Here is a 12,692-nt window from a genome sequence, read left to right as displayed (position 1 = left end):
ATACCTCTCCCTCCGACAGCAACGCTGTTGCTTTGATTTACTGGGCAGAATGGAGTGGGACAAAAAAAATCATTGTGAGATATCGAGGCGGATGAAAGAATATCTGTCATTTTGCAGCAGCTGCTGCACGTGTTATTGTTGTCAAGTAGAGAACATAACCCTTGTGTTTAACCTACAACCCGCTTACGCTTGATTCAAAGAGTCTGACCCCCAGACAGAAAGGTGTTCTCTGACAAATGAGGCTCTCTCTGCTTTTATTGATTCTCTCTCTTTGCCTTGATGCTTACGCTGAGATTACTTTTTAAGACTGCAACACATCCACTGGTCCAGCAAACAAAGGGCTGGGGGGATGCAGAGCAAGTACAGAGTGTTTTGACGGAACAAAACACTATTGATTTATGACATGAGCAAGAGAATAAATGTCTGGGAGCTGAGGTGAAACCAAGGGAAAAATAAGTGAAATGCAACTGGGCTTTTTCCACACAACAGCTTCTCTATGCTAATTTCAAGAAGATTTATTGTCTTATCTATGCAGCGCGTTATTGCTGAAGTACAGTCATGAATAATATTACCAGTTTTTGTTTTGCACATTAGCATGAAAGATATTTCCAGTGGAGTCACAGGCCTAGGGGTGGTGCCGGGGTGGGCAATCTGATGCTTTTCTCATCACCATAATAACGTGAGCCCTCCTCCAAGAGCTCCGTCTCCATGGTCACCGCTCACACACGACAAACACACAAAGAGCAGACTTGAACGCGATGAGCCGCACGCACCTGCCCGGGCTCTAATTCCTGTGACTAACCTCGTCACAGTCAGCTGTGTTTCCTTTGAAGCGGAGTGAAGAAAAACAACAAAAACAACAGTTGATCTAATCTATTGTCTCATAAATAATTAATGTAGCGGTAACTAGATTGGAGTGCTCCGCTCTCCACGTTTGCCGTCTGTGCAAAAGGAGGCTATCGGGCTAAAAGCCAGATGCTTGGATAAATTGCATCAATCTACACAGCTTAATTAGTCTGCCTCCAGTAGAAAAAAAAGGTTCAAATTATTTGAATGAAAATCTTACATCTTTTTTTTTAATTCAGCAATGACTTCATAGTTGTAACATAATGCCAATGCATTCTCTTTTAAAATATAGAGCCCTTAAAATCTCCACCGTTTTTCCTGTGTTACTTGTTAAGTCTGCAGCACCAGCTAGTGGCAGTCGACCGCACACGCTGCTCTCCTTTGTGTGATTACCAGCTCCGCCTCAGTCTGTAATCATAGGTGCGGTGTCTGAGGTGGTGTCTGGCTCGCTGTAGCACTCCATCTCCTCCATCTCTCTCCCCGCCGGCTCCTCCGGAGGCCTGAAGAACATCATCATCCTCCTCCTCTCCCTCCACCTCCTGCGCTCCCTATCTCCGACCCGAGGCGCGGCCGTCTGCTCCAGCTTCAGCATGGCCTCGCCGCTCTCCTCCCTCTCCCCAAGACCGAGCCTGGCGATGGGAGTGGGAGTCATCCCTCCCCCTCTCCCACCTATTCCGAGATGGAGGAAGGAGAAATTGTTCTCTGTTGAAGGCGCCCCGTCGGTCACGCACACAGAGGTTGGGCCCTGGTCGCCGTGGCTGCCTTCCTGCTGCCTTTTGGACGGCTTGGGGTTTGCTTTCTTGCTCAGTATGAAGTTGAAAACGGCTGTCACCAGGAGCATTATTCCTGCAATAGCAAAGTATTAATCATTCATACAGACTTTTACAAGCAAGTCATTTTTATTTTACCTGTAAGTAGGGAAATTAGACTTTTTTTTTGAAAATTAAGAATTTGAAGAGCTCGGCTTTATTATCTCAGCTTCATTACAATTTGAATTAGAATTTTTCGTGAGGTGTAACTGGTTGAAGGCGTTTACCTGGGATGATCGCATGCCAAACCAGCACAGGGTGCAAGAAGCAGACCACCGACATGATGGAGTAATAGAGGAACTTGTGAAAGCCTCCGACACGAGCCATCTTGCCCCACAGCTGGAACAGCTGCCAGTCTGGTGGACATCTAGAATGATGGAAGAAGGTGCCAGATGTTGGCTTTGTAAGTAATTGTATCACTCGGATTTGTAAGTTAATGGATGCAGCAGTTAGTGTGACAGAGATGTTGAGCATCACAAATAAAAAGAAAAAACAACCACATACACTTCATGCAGTCAAATCCCAGCAAAAAAACTGCACTGTACTCACGGCAGACACATTAACAGGAGAGTATCCAGGAAATAGGCCATCTCAAAAATCATTATACCCACGGATGACACTCTGGAAGATGGTAAAAAAAAAAAATGAAGGAGAGAAAAGAAAACAACCATGAGACAATAACATTGATTCAGTCTCAATATACTGTGTACGGGCCATTTAAACATGTCAGTGGCAGTGCATTTTATCTTGTGTTTGGGTGAAGAATGTTTTCCCTAAGCTGTGCAAGATGTAGGCAGCGGGACCAAGCTTTGATGGCCGTCAGACGGTGCAAAGGAATTCCCATCTCGGGGTTGCACTCTGTGCCCCTCGCCTCTATTTTCTGTTCAAATAATCTGATAGCCATCTGACCAGTGAACCAGAAATTTAAAAACACCCCCGACCATTATTGCTCTTCTCTCTAAAGAGTCATCGCTCGGTGGTGTGCCTCTGTTTGTGTGTGCGTGCGTGTGTGTGTGTGTGTGTGTGTGTGTGTGTGTGTGTGTGCATGCGCGCGCGCGCGCGGAGCTCTTTCAGCGAGTGTGTGTACTGAGTGAATAAACAATCGTTCATTTCTTGTGCTCCTTTGGGACGCGTTTTCCTGTGGCTTTGTGGGAGTTTGGCCGAGAGCCACCGTGATGATAAGAAGTAGCACCGCAGGGCCGTCTCCTCCATGGCCCCTGCCCCTCAATTCATCTGTCTAACGCCGCAAATCCCTCTGCAATTGTGCATAAACACTCGCGTTAAAAGTAACAGCGATTATAAAGGTGCCGTAACGGTCGGCGGAAAAGCACTCGGGCTCGCACTGTCTTCGCTAAAATAAAAATCCAGACGGCATTTGTCAGGAGAAACGACACACGTCTTAATGAAATGAATAGACTGCATCATTTGGATGGATGATGAGTCTTCCAGCACTTACAGGAGATAAATGGCCAGGCTGCTGAACTCCCCTTGCTGCAGAGTCTCCACCCCCACGCCACACAGCACTGGAAATAGGAGAGCCATTTATTCAGGTTATGAGCATGTTGTGACCACCAGATGTCAGGCTGAGTTCATGCTTTTTTCTTCTTGGCACGTCCTGCTGCTGAGAGTAAACTGCTCAAACCTGTGCTTGAGTGTAACTAAAACATTTGAGGGTCCCATGATATACAGAATTACATCATTTTCTTTTCTTTTCTATTTCTTTCTTTCTTTCTTTCTTTCTTTCTTTCTTTCTTTTTTTTTTTTTACATAAAACTCGATAGTTCTTCAGGAAGAGCACATCAATCTTTCTGTTTGAAGTTAGCTTCTTGCTGAAACTACTGATGCTATATGTGAAATGTAAAAATGGACATTAACGGGGCGGTGTAGGCAAAAAAAAAAACCTGGCTGGGGTTGTTGTCACTGACCTGTCAGTGCCCTTTGTGACATTGAATATCATAACCATGTGATTTTACTCGTCATGTTTGAAGCATATAACACAAGGGAAACAGCAAATGGACTTTCCACTTCTTAGGAGTTCAGTGAAATGTTAGAAATACATCATCGTTTATAAAACACAGGTAAAGTGAATTATGCATGCTATGGAAACTTTAATTCATAAGCCTTTTCAATGATTAAAATTTGTATTGTCGTTTTTTCATTTTTGTCTCGGTTGTTTCTTTTTTAAGTTGACCGACCTTGTCATTTTTAAACCGGCGCTTCCTGTTCACCTCAGTAGTGTAATGTTTGAGCCAATTGTGTTTGACTTGAAACTGCAGTTGACCCAAACCCCTCGTTGCATTTCAGTTTACAGTTTTGAAGGTAGCATTGTATCAATGACATCAATCTGGAGCTATTTGGATAAAACAGGTAATCTTTGGGATTTTTTTTCTACCAAGGTTACAATGCTGTGGTAATGGCTTACTCATGCTTGTAATTATATAGCTCCTGGCAGGGTGGGTGATTTTGTGTAAGTGGACACTTAACGCATCACCAGTCTTTGTGCGAGGGCAGACATAATGGCACAGTGCAGATTCGTATCACTACATACTGTAGCTTGGTAACAAAGGAAATCATAATCAAATCATTTTTTATTTCATTTTCTGCTCTTCTCTGTGAAAATCATTACGAAAATAAATGGTCTTCTTTTCATTTGTTTGCAAGGTTCAACTTCTTACAGTGCCCTTATTACCTTGCATGGCAGCTGTATGTTAGCCCTGAAAGTTATTATGCAAGAGAAGAGTTTTCATCAACTTCGACTTTCCTTTGATTGCATAACCCATTCCTGTAGCAGTGATTAAACCAGGAAATAACTGTGACTAGCTGCCTTTTAAAGTCCCAGAAGAAGACAGAACATAACAGGACACAGCTGCCAGCCCAGATGCAACTAAATAAATTTGGCTGATAGTAGGTGTAGTAGCAGCTATTTTATTAGAACTAGATGGCATTATCGTATTGAAATGCCATTAAAAAAACAAAAACAAAGCATGTCTCTCAAGGCTTTTCTTGCTAAACTCTAGACTGGCTTTGACCAGAGTAGATTACTCTGCAGAACCAACACTGCATTGCATTGCTGCAATGCTCATTCCTGGGTGGTGATGCAAGGCTTATATCACAATTTCCATCAATAGGAAGGATCAAATTGACTTGGTGAAACAAGCCGTAACAGTAAGCGTGGTCAGCCTGAATGTGACAGAAAGAGGGTTTGCCCAGTCACCTGCAGCTTCTACCTCCCCTTTGCGCGTTCTTTCTATGTGCACTTTATATGAATATGTAAGATAAATGCAAATGATTCAAACTTTTCCCTGATTAAATGAATATAATGATTGTTCATATGATTACGATTTTTTTTCGTATGAGTTGTAGTTTACTGTGTAGAGGTCCATACACAAAAACAAAATGTGACAGGGTAAATCGTGAGTTGTGTTTTATTTTTGGAAGAAATATTTAGGCTTATTAGGCTGCTGTCTCAAAATTAACTATTAGAGTTCTAAGGCCTGCACAGCCATAAATAAATAAAATCTAAAAAACTAAAAACCAAATCAAAGAGGTAGTACATCTAATCACTTGGTTGATGATCCACTTTAAAACCAAATTCATCTTATTGCATGTTATTCATGCAATTTCAATGCTAAAGCTTTTGGATTAAAATTTCAGGATTAAAATTGGATTGTTAGTCAGCTGCTGCTGTTGCATTTCCATTCCTGATGTTAATCAGGAACAATCCAGCTCGCATAAGTTCTGCAATGATTAGAAAAAAGAAAGACAGAAAGACTGTTTTATCCACCAAACCTTTTCCGGTGAGGTCTCTGAAAATCAAGCATGGTTTTACAACTCATCACCACCGAACACGTGGAAACAATTCCTTTGGCCTGCTCAGCAGAAAAGCAGAGATACAATCTCAATCTACGCCAAGGGGAAATGGAGGGAATTCTCTGTGGTAGTTTATAGAGTGTGAGATATATTAACGTTGCATATGGAACCGCTGCATATGGACCCGCTGCTTATTACCATATATGATTTGCCACACGCATGCATGCATTTCAGTTTATAGAGCACATGCTGAGGCAGACGGGACGAGCAGACGATGCAGACAGGAGGGACATTAGACACATGCAGACATATTGTAAACACACACACGTACGCGCGCGCTAACAGCGCACCGAAAAACTCATGTAGGTGTGTAGCAGCTCGTGATCAATTACGCCCTGTAACCCAGCTGGATACAGAGACTGGCTCTTGGTTTGATGCGAGGCACATGTCTCCCAGTAAACGTTCGGTGTCTGCAGCTGTTTGAGTTTAAGTGGAGAAGGTGCTGTATTTTTTTTTTTTTTTTTTTAAGGCGGCAGCCAAACAGAGAGTGATTTCCCTGTGATGATTTAATGGATGTAACAAGGCTGCGCGCAGTCGGCCCCTGTGTCCTCGTTGAGAGAACAGAGTGTATAGAACATTAATAGTAAGGTTAGGTAAACGATTACGTTTTTATAAGTGCCGTACATCAGCAAACAGATGGTTTGATGTTCTCATAGGTTGGGAAAAAGGCAGGTGGCGAAAACCTGCTACACGACTCCCGCATCTTGGGTTTGTGAAACCCTTTTAAAAGCCCCGCTGGATAAGATCCCCAGCATGAACATTCTCAGCAAAGGGAGTCAAATATCGGCTTTAAACAACAGGTTTCAACATTTCATAGCAGGTCAAATGTGTAACTACCACCGCTGTGAGTGCCCTTGTATTAAATTTTGAGGAAACGTTTATAGTTGTGCAATAAAACCTAAGTCAAAGCAGCAGAACCCGTCCAAAGCCATGATGCTGATGGCTGTTTATATCAACGGTTGTACCCATTAAATGAATCAGGCCGATACGAAGAAAAGTAATACATATGAATTATGTTCAGTTGTTCTTTTATGTTTAGTTTTTCTAAAGGCTGTATCTTACCAGTTGCTGTAGAAACACCAAGGATCCTGCAAGCGCACTCGACTACAATCCACCAAATGCTCTCTGAGCTCCCCTTGACCTCCATACTTTGCCTCCGCACTGTTTAGAAATGTTGCCGTCACTCTATCTAAAAAAGTAGGTGACCAAACAGTGTTTTAGAGGAGCATTTTAGACGCGGAGTAGGCCGTCCTCGTGATGGATGTTTGCAAAATAACCAAGAGTTTGGTAAATCATAAGTGCCATGTTGAGGAGCCTCCAAACAATGAGTTCAGCTCAGAAGGTTTATGACTCAATGGCCCCAGCGCGCACACACACACACACACACACACACACACACACACACACACACACACATGCTTTGAGCTGGTTTAGCATTCCAGCTTGGACGTCAAGGTGAAATTGTTCAGTTCAGGCTCATTAGTTCACAGCATCAGATTTTTAAATTCAACACATCATCACGGCGGGTTAAACATTAAACAGTGGGGCGGCAAAACAAAGTGTACAGACATCGCACTATGACAACATTCTGTTCAAAGTGCCTTCTGGCTAAATATATCCATATCATTATGTTATATTCATATCCCGTCCTCTCAAACACCCTATTACCATTTACGTCTCATCACATGCATTGGTCCAATTCTACATGCACAGCCACCAGGGGCCATCCTTTGTTACAAAGCTATAACTATACTTGTTGTTAAGTGTTTGTTAGTTGGAGTGTAATTTTTATCGTTAACGTGCATAAATGCAGGACAACATAATCGGCTGACCCAGTCTCGGCTGAGGTTCAAGCTTGTTCAGCCACTGCAGAGTCCTATTGAACACACACACACACGCGTGCGCGCACACGTACGCGCCCACACACATACACGCACACACGCCCACGCGCTTTGACTCTTGACGTAAATCTTCTTAAATCTCCAACAAAGACACTTTTGTTTACTGGTTCTGCTTGTTTCCGGCTTAGCACAGAGGAAATTTGTGACATTCATTCTGTCGTGTGGTAGTGAGAATGCGTGAGCAGTTTGTTCCAAGCAGATTTTTTTTTCCCTTCGGAATCTTTGGGTGTATTGTGGTGCACACTCCTTTCATCATCAAACGTAGTAAGCTGCCGCAATCGCCAGGAGCAACTGGTGTTTGGTGTTTCAGTCAAGGACACTGAACCAAAGACCTTTCGGGTTAATGGAAGACTTGCATAGCCCTCTGACCCACTGATGGATAAATGCTCCTACTGCTACCCTACTGTTCTGAATCCTTTATACTGCTCTACAATTAATAATAATAGCAATGTAAAAAAGACATTAAACTAAAACACCTATTTGACCCTGTGTGTGATGACTGCTGTGAGACGAATAAGAAAACAATTGAAAATGAACAGGATAATAAAAAAATTCCAGTCTGATGATGAACTTTGAGGTAATGAAATTATCCCATTTTTAACTTTTTTCTTTGCCTTTCTAACCATTTACAGAAATTTAAAACATAAAGTAAAAGAAATCAGCTCCTTTTGATATCACAAAGGAAACTGCTGCTACTAGTTAGTTAGTGAGAACACCCCCAGCATGGTGTTTTCCTTCACCTTCAGAGTCTGTATTTTTCCTGCCCCATTTGGAACCCCAACACATATGGAAGATAATCATCAGCATTAGCAGAAAGTGAACATGAGCGTTTTTCGCAGGAGGCTGTGAAACATTGAGCTAAATGCTGTTTTATTTGGTCTGATGTGATGCAACTCAACTTCAGATAAAATGAAAAAAAAGACCTGGAAATGTGTACGTCATTAAAACCTTCTGTAAAGTGACACATATGTTTACAATGCAATGATTTACGCACATAAACATAAACATTTATACAATGTGCACTGTGATATTTACCTAACCTTGCTACCTCAGTCAGCGGACGGCTTTTATCGCCATAAAAATCGACCTTACAAAAACAGCTTATACGGTTGATTTCGATGCACAAATGTGCACAGGTCACTGCTGACATTTGCCATGCGGCGTGAATTTAACAGCATTTGTCAGGATTTGCCAGAGGGTGAAGCAGTCAAGCAATTGTGAGTGATTGCCATCTAGTGCAACCGTGAATCTACGGTTACAGTAAAAATACAGTACTGTGTTTTCATTGGCTGAAACGTCTGCGTCTCCTCTCGGCACTGCGGCCTCACCCAGCTCGGCCAGTGACCCTTTGCCTTCTCCCCTGGCTTTCACTCCTCAGCCCACATGCTCTCACACTTTCATCCCCTCTGTTTTGCACCTCCTCCTCCTCCTCCTCCTCCTCCTCCTCATTGCAGCCTCACAACATTTCACCCCCTTGCTTTCACCACACTGCGCAGAGATGAGACGCGACTCTCTTTCTCATGGTTTTCTTCCTCTCCTCCACGCTGCACAGTCTCGCCTTGCCAAATTGCAGTTCGTCTGGCGCTTGTCAGAACCACTGAAAACACCGCTAATTGTAATTCCTCCAGTAGCTTTATCGTCCTTTCCCAAAAGTTTAATCCGGAGCCACTTTTTTTAATAAGCTACTTAATGTTAAAGAGGCAGACTGCTTGCCAAAGACGCCCTAAAGCCTGATGTAATTTGAGAGGAAAACCTCTCGCCGTGCATTGTAACGTGGTCTTAAGTCTCGCTGACCCAAATTACGAGATCAGCGATTTCATATGGCCACCTAGTGGTTGAGAGATGTTAATGCGACGCGGCGGAACAGCAACCACTTGAACCGTGGCCCTGCAGATTTATGAACTGAATGAGAAATTCACATGTAGACACAAATCAGAACAAATGCTCCTTGAGTTCGAGCCGTGTTTGCTCTGACACCATTCACGACGATCCCAAAAAAATGTCATCCAGACAGACAAAACACAGGCCCGTGGAGGAAAAACATATGGTTATTAAGCGGATATCAATCTTGGAGAGATTGGAGATCTTTTTTTTTTCAGGACAGAGAAGACGTAGTCAGCACGGATTGCGAGGCAGTAAAACGTGTGTTGTTGTCCAGACCCTCCACAGTTTAAGGAAGAATTAGGCCCTTTTGTTGTGCTGTGTATGACCTCAGCTTCATTTGGCCAGATTACATCTCCACTATGGTTTTAAGTGCAAGACTAAACAATGTGACACACAATTCAGTGGGTGACCATCGTAGCATTAGTTTTGACGTGCAAAAGCATTTTTTGCTGCAGGATTCCGCAGTTGTTGATGGTCTTGTTTTTACCGTAAACAGCCGTCTGTTGCGTCCAAGGGGAGCGTTAACGAAAGCAGTTAGCAATTCACAAGTGTCAACATACCAACAAATGACCGGCGGGAAGGCGTCGGTGGATTGATCGAAATATCAATCATTTCGACATCAATGTTGATAGTGGCGTTGGATTCATCACAGCATCCCGCTTTGCTCCGCCTCCTCCCCTGCTGTCATGTTGTCAGGTGACTCAGCGAGGCGCTCGGGGGAGTGCTGTTCATGGAGAAAAAAAAGCAGAGATCATGGATAGATACATGCATTTAGGAACGCTGTTTGACTCTAGACTCAAGTTCGACAAGAACACAGAGTCCATTGCGAAACTTGAACTCAAACTGGAAGAGATGGGTTGTCCGGAAAGCCAGACAAATCATGAGTCATCCTGACCACATCCTCAGCCAGGAGTTCTGTCTGATAGCCTCAGGGTGGCGTTACATTGCCCCCCCTAGGAGGACAAACAGCTTTTCAAACTCTTTCATTGCTTCGGCCATTAGGATTCTGAATGCTGAGACCCTGAAATGACGAACATGGGCCAGGCATTGTGACCTGAGAGACCATTGAAAAAAAATCAAAATGCAGTCTGATACTTTATTTTTAGTCGAGCAGATTAAAAAAAGCCTCTCCTTGTCAAGGAGGTACAAGATCCTGATTTTTCAGTGTAAATACACAAAAGGACTCTTCGACACCAAGGAGACCTGAGGCTGACTGATTGTTTTTCCCCACACAGACTTCAGATGAGCTGGCTGAAGGAAGGATCTGTCTGGGAAGCGTCCACCAAACCTGACGCTCACGTGTATGCGATGTGACCTTGACCTGCTACCGTGAGGCCTGATTTCCAGGCAGCTTCGCAAATCAGTAGAAAAATAAATGATTAGCTGCAGTTTTATTTGCCAAAAAACAGAGCAACATATGTCTTTACTTACACGGTTTTGACTGTGTTGTCTACGCAATCTTGCAATGAGGGAATGTGTCTTTGACCCGTCATGTCCATCCAGCACACAACACTGAGAGGCCGCCTGCCTTGATTTTGTTGGCAGACCCAACTCAGTTCACATTGTACCTATTCTAAATAATGTTTTGCAATTTCCCTCCTCATCTGTTCTCTTCACATGACTTGTCTTGATGAATTAGATCTTTTTGAATTGACTCAATGTTTTATACTGGGCCGTTATTTAGAGCGTTTCCATGGCCGCGCTGTCATTAAGCATTGTTTATGTGGAGGCAAGGAAAAGACAGGACAGAATCCCTTGCAAATGTTGCCACCCTGAGAGCGCAGAGAGAAGAAGCTGTTAGTAATTCAGTGTTTGGCCTTGGCACTGAGGATAAGCCTACTGTTATTTCTTGTGATGTAAAAAACAACAACATTTCTGTCCCATGACGAGTTTTCACATCAAATAGCCACACAGGTTTTCACGTATCATTTACAGCAGTCTTTCTCAACTGGTGGAGTCTCAGGACACACATGCTTTTCGCCAGCCCACTCTCTATCATCCCTAGTAAACAAGTGATTGAAAAGGTGTAATTGAATTGTGTGTCCTTCAAAATAAAGGCCCAACATTCTCGCGACCCACCAGTTGAGAAACATTGCCTTACAGTACGTAAAAAAATAAAACGCTGATAAAAAGAATGTGTATAAGAAAAGATCTGGAAAATGTAGATGGCTAAATGCAGTAACTGATTGATAACACTACTATTATTAATTTGTGAAGTGAGTGAAATAAACTTGGAATGCAGTAAGCAATAAAAGGTATCATATACATGGGTTTTCCTCATGTTTTCTCATGCTTGCAGGCCCAGTGAGGTTTGGATCCGCTTGAGGGCCTGTGTAAGAGGAAAAAGCAGGTGCGGATCGACTGGAAAAATGATGTATTTGTGAACATTAAATGACTCTGACTGGCTTAAAAATGGACTGTGCCATGTGTGTTCATGTGGTTAGAAATTTAACACCTCTTCTTCCAAAAAACACAATTCACCACTCCTGTGACAGACTTTTACAATTGCCAGCGCCGTCTGCAGCCAGCGAATAAATGGGATCATTTGGTTCGGGATCCAGGTTAAGAGTGGAGTCACATCTTATTATATGCCACATTATAAACACTGCGTTATTAGTCACGCCTCAAACCCAATGTCAGACAAGGAATGATCGTCTTTCCAATCCTTTACATATGGCTGTGTTTTAAGAGCGTGTGTGAGTGTGTGCGTGTGTGTGTGTGTGTGTGTGTGTGTGTGTGTGTGTGTGGTGGTCAGGGTGAGGGACAACCTACCCTCAGGTTAAACGCTTCCATCCGGCAAAGTTTTTCTAGCTGCACCTGGTCACCCGTTTGCACCAAGAGGAGGAGGTCTTGATCAAGGACAGCCCGCCACAAGGAATGCACGACCTGATAGCGCGCTGCATACTTCACATGTTTCACCGAGTGCCTGAAGTGCAGTTTCCTTATGTTGAGAGCGAATGGTATAAACAGAAATATTTCCCTCAACGCAGCATTTGCTCCACGCAGGTGTGTGGGAGATGGAAGAAAAGATGAAATGTTATATATTATCTCCCACAAGCTGTCTTAAATCTGCGAGAACGCTTTGCAAGAATTACTGCAACATTGCGGCGCAGGGCCGCAGCAATAAAGTATTCTCGCAAGTTGGGACTGCGTGTGGGAATTTGTAAATGTAAGTCGGTGAGAATTCAACACCCTAAAGAGCGATTAAAACACAGATATTATGATTAGTGTTTGTGTGTGTGTTCCAATAAATATTCTCATGGTAACGCGGCTCACTGGAACATGAGTTCTCATGACCTTTAAAAAGTAGTCATGTAATGCTGTTATCAGAAATGAGACGCTGAAATTATTTTTGCGGGCAAAAAAAACCCTTCAGAATTAG

At 43.1% G+C, this 12,692-nt stretch overlaps 1 protein-coding gene across 1 annotated transcript; it reads right to left on the bottom strand.

The window, feature by feature from the left end:
* Positions 1-473: 473 nt before the first annotated feature.
* Positions 474-6,913, bottom strand: tmem72 (transmembrane protein 72). The gene is made up of 5 exons (XM_076018644.1): positions 6,588-6,913; positions 3,112-3,178; positions 2,205-2,276; positions 1,883-2,022; positions 474-1,692 (listed from the first exon to the last, which is right to left on the bottom strand). The coding sequence occupies exons 1-5, from the start codon at positions 6,670-6,672 to the stop codon at positions 1,250-1,252; spliced, it is 807 nt and encodes a 268-aa protein (XP_075874759.1). The 5' UTR covers positions 6,673-6,913; the 3' UTR covers positions 474-1,249.
* Between the last annotated feature and the right edge of the window lie 5,779 nt (positions 6,914-12,692).

Source organism: Nelusetta ayraudi, unplaced genomic scaffold, assembly GCF_046127955.1.
Source record: "Nelusetta ayraudi isolate G7.1 ecotype Tasmania unplaced genomic scaffold, CSIRO-AGI_Nayr_v1 ptg000008l, whole genome shotgun sequence".
NCBI classification, from domain to species: Eukaryota; Metazoa; Chordata; class Actinopteri; order Tetraodontiformes; family Monacanthidae; genus Nelusetta; species Nelusetta ayraudi.
The sequence above is the reverse complement of the archived record's forward strand: the minus strand, read 5'-3'. Positions and strand labels throughout refer to the sequence as shown.

What these genes read in the sequence shown, in the direction of transcription:
- tmem72 (XM_076018644.1), bottom strand. Translation starts at nt 6,672, where the DNA reads ATGGAGGTCAAGGGGAGCTCAGAGAGCATTTGGTGGATTGTAGTCGAG. An exon ending in AGCCTGGCCATTTATCTCCT is followed by an intron (nt 2,277 to 3,111) that starts GTAAGTGCTGGA and finishes ACCATCTTCCAG; the next exon opens with AGTGTCATCCGTGGGTATAA. An exon ending in CTCCTGTTAATGTGTCTGCC is followed by an intron (nt 2,023 to 2,204) that starts GTGAGTACAGTG and finishes CCATCATTCTAG; the next exon opens with ATGTCCACCAGACTGGCAGC.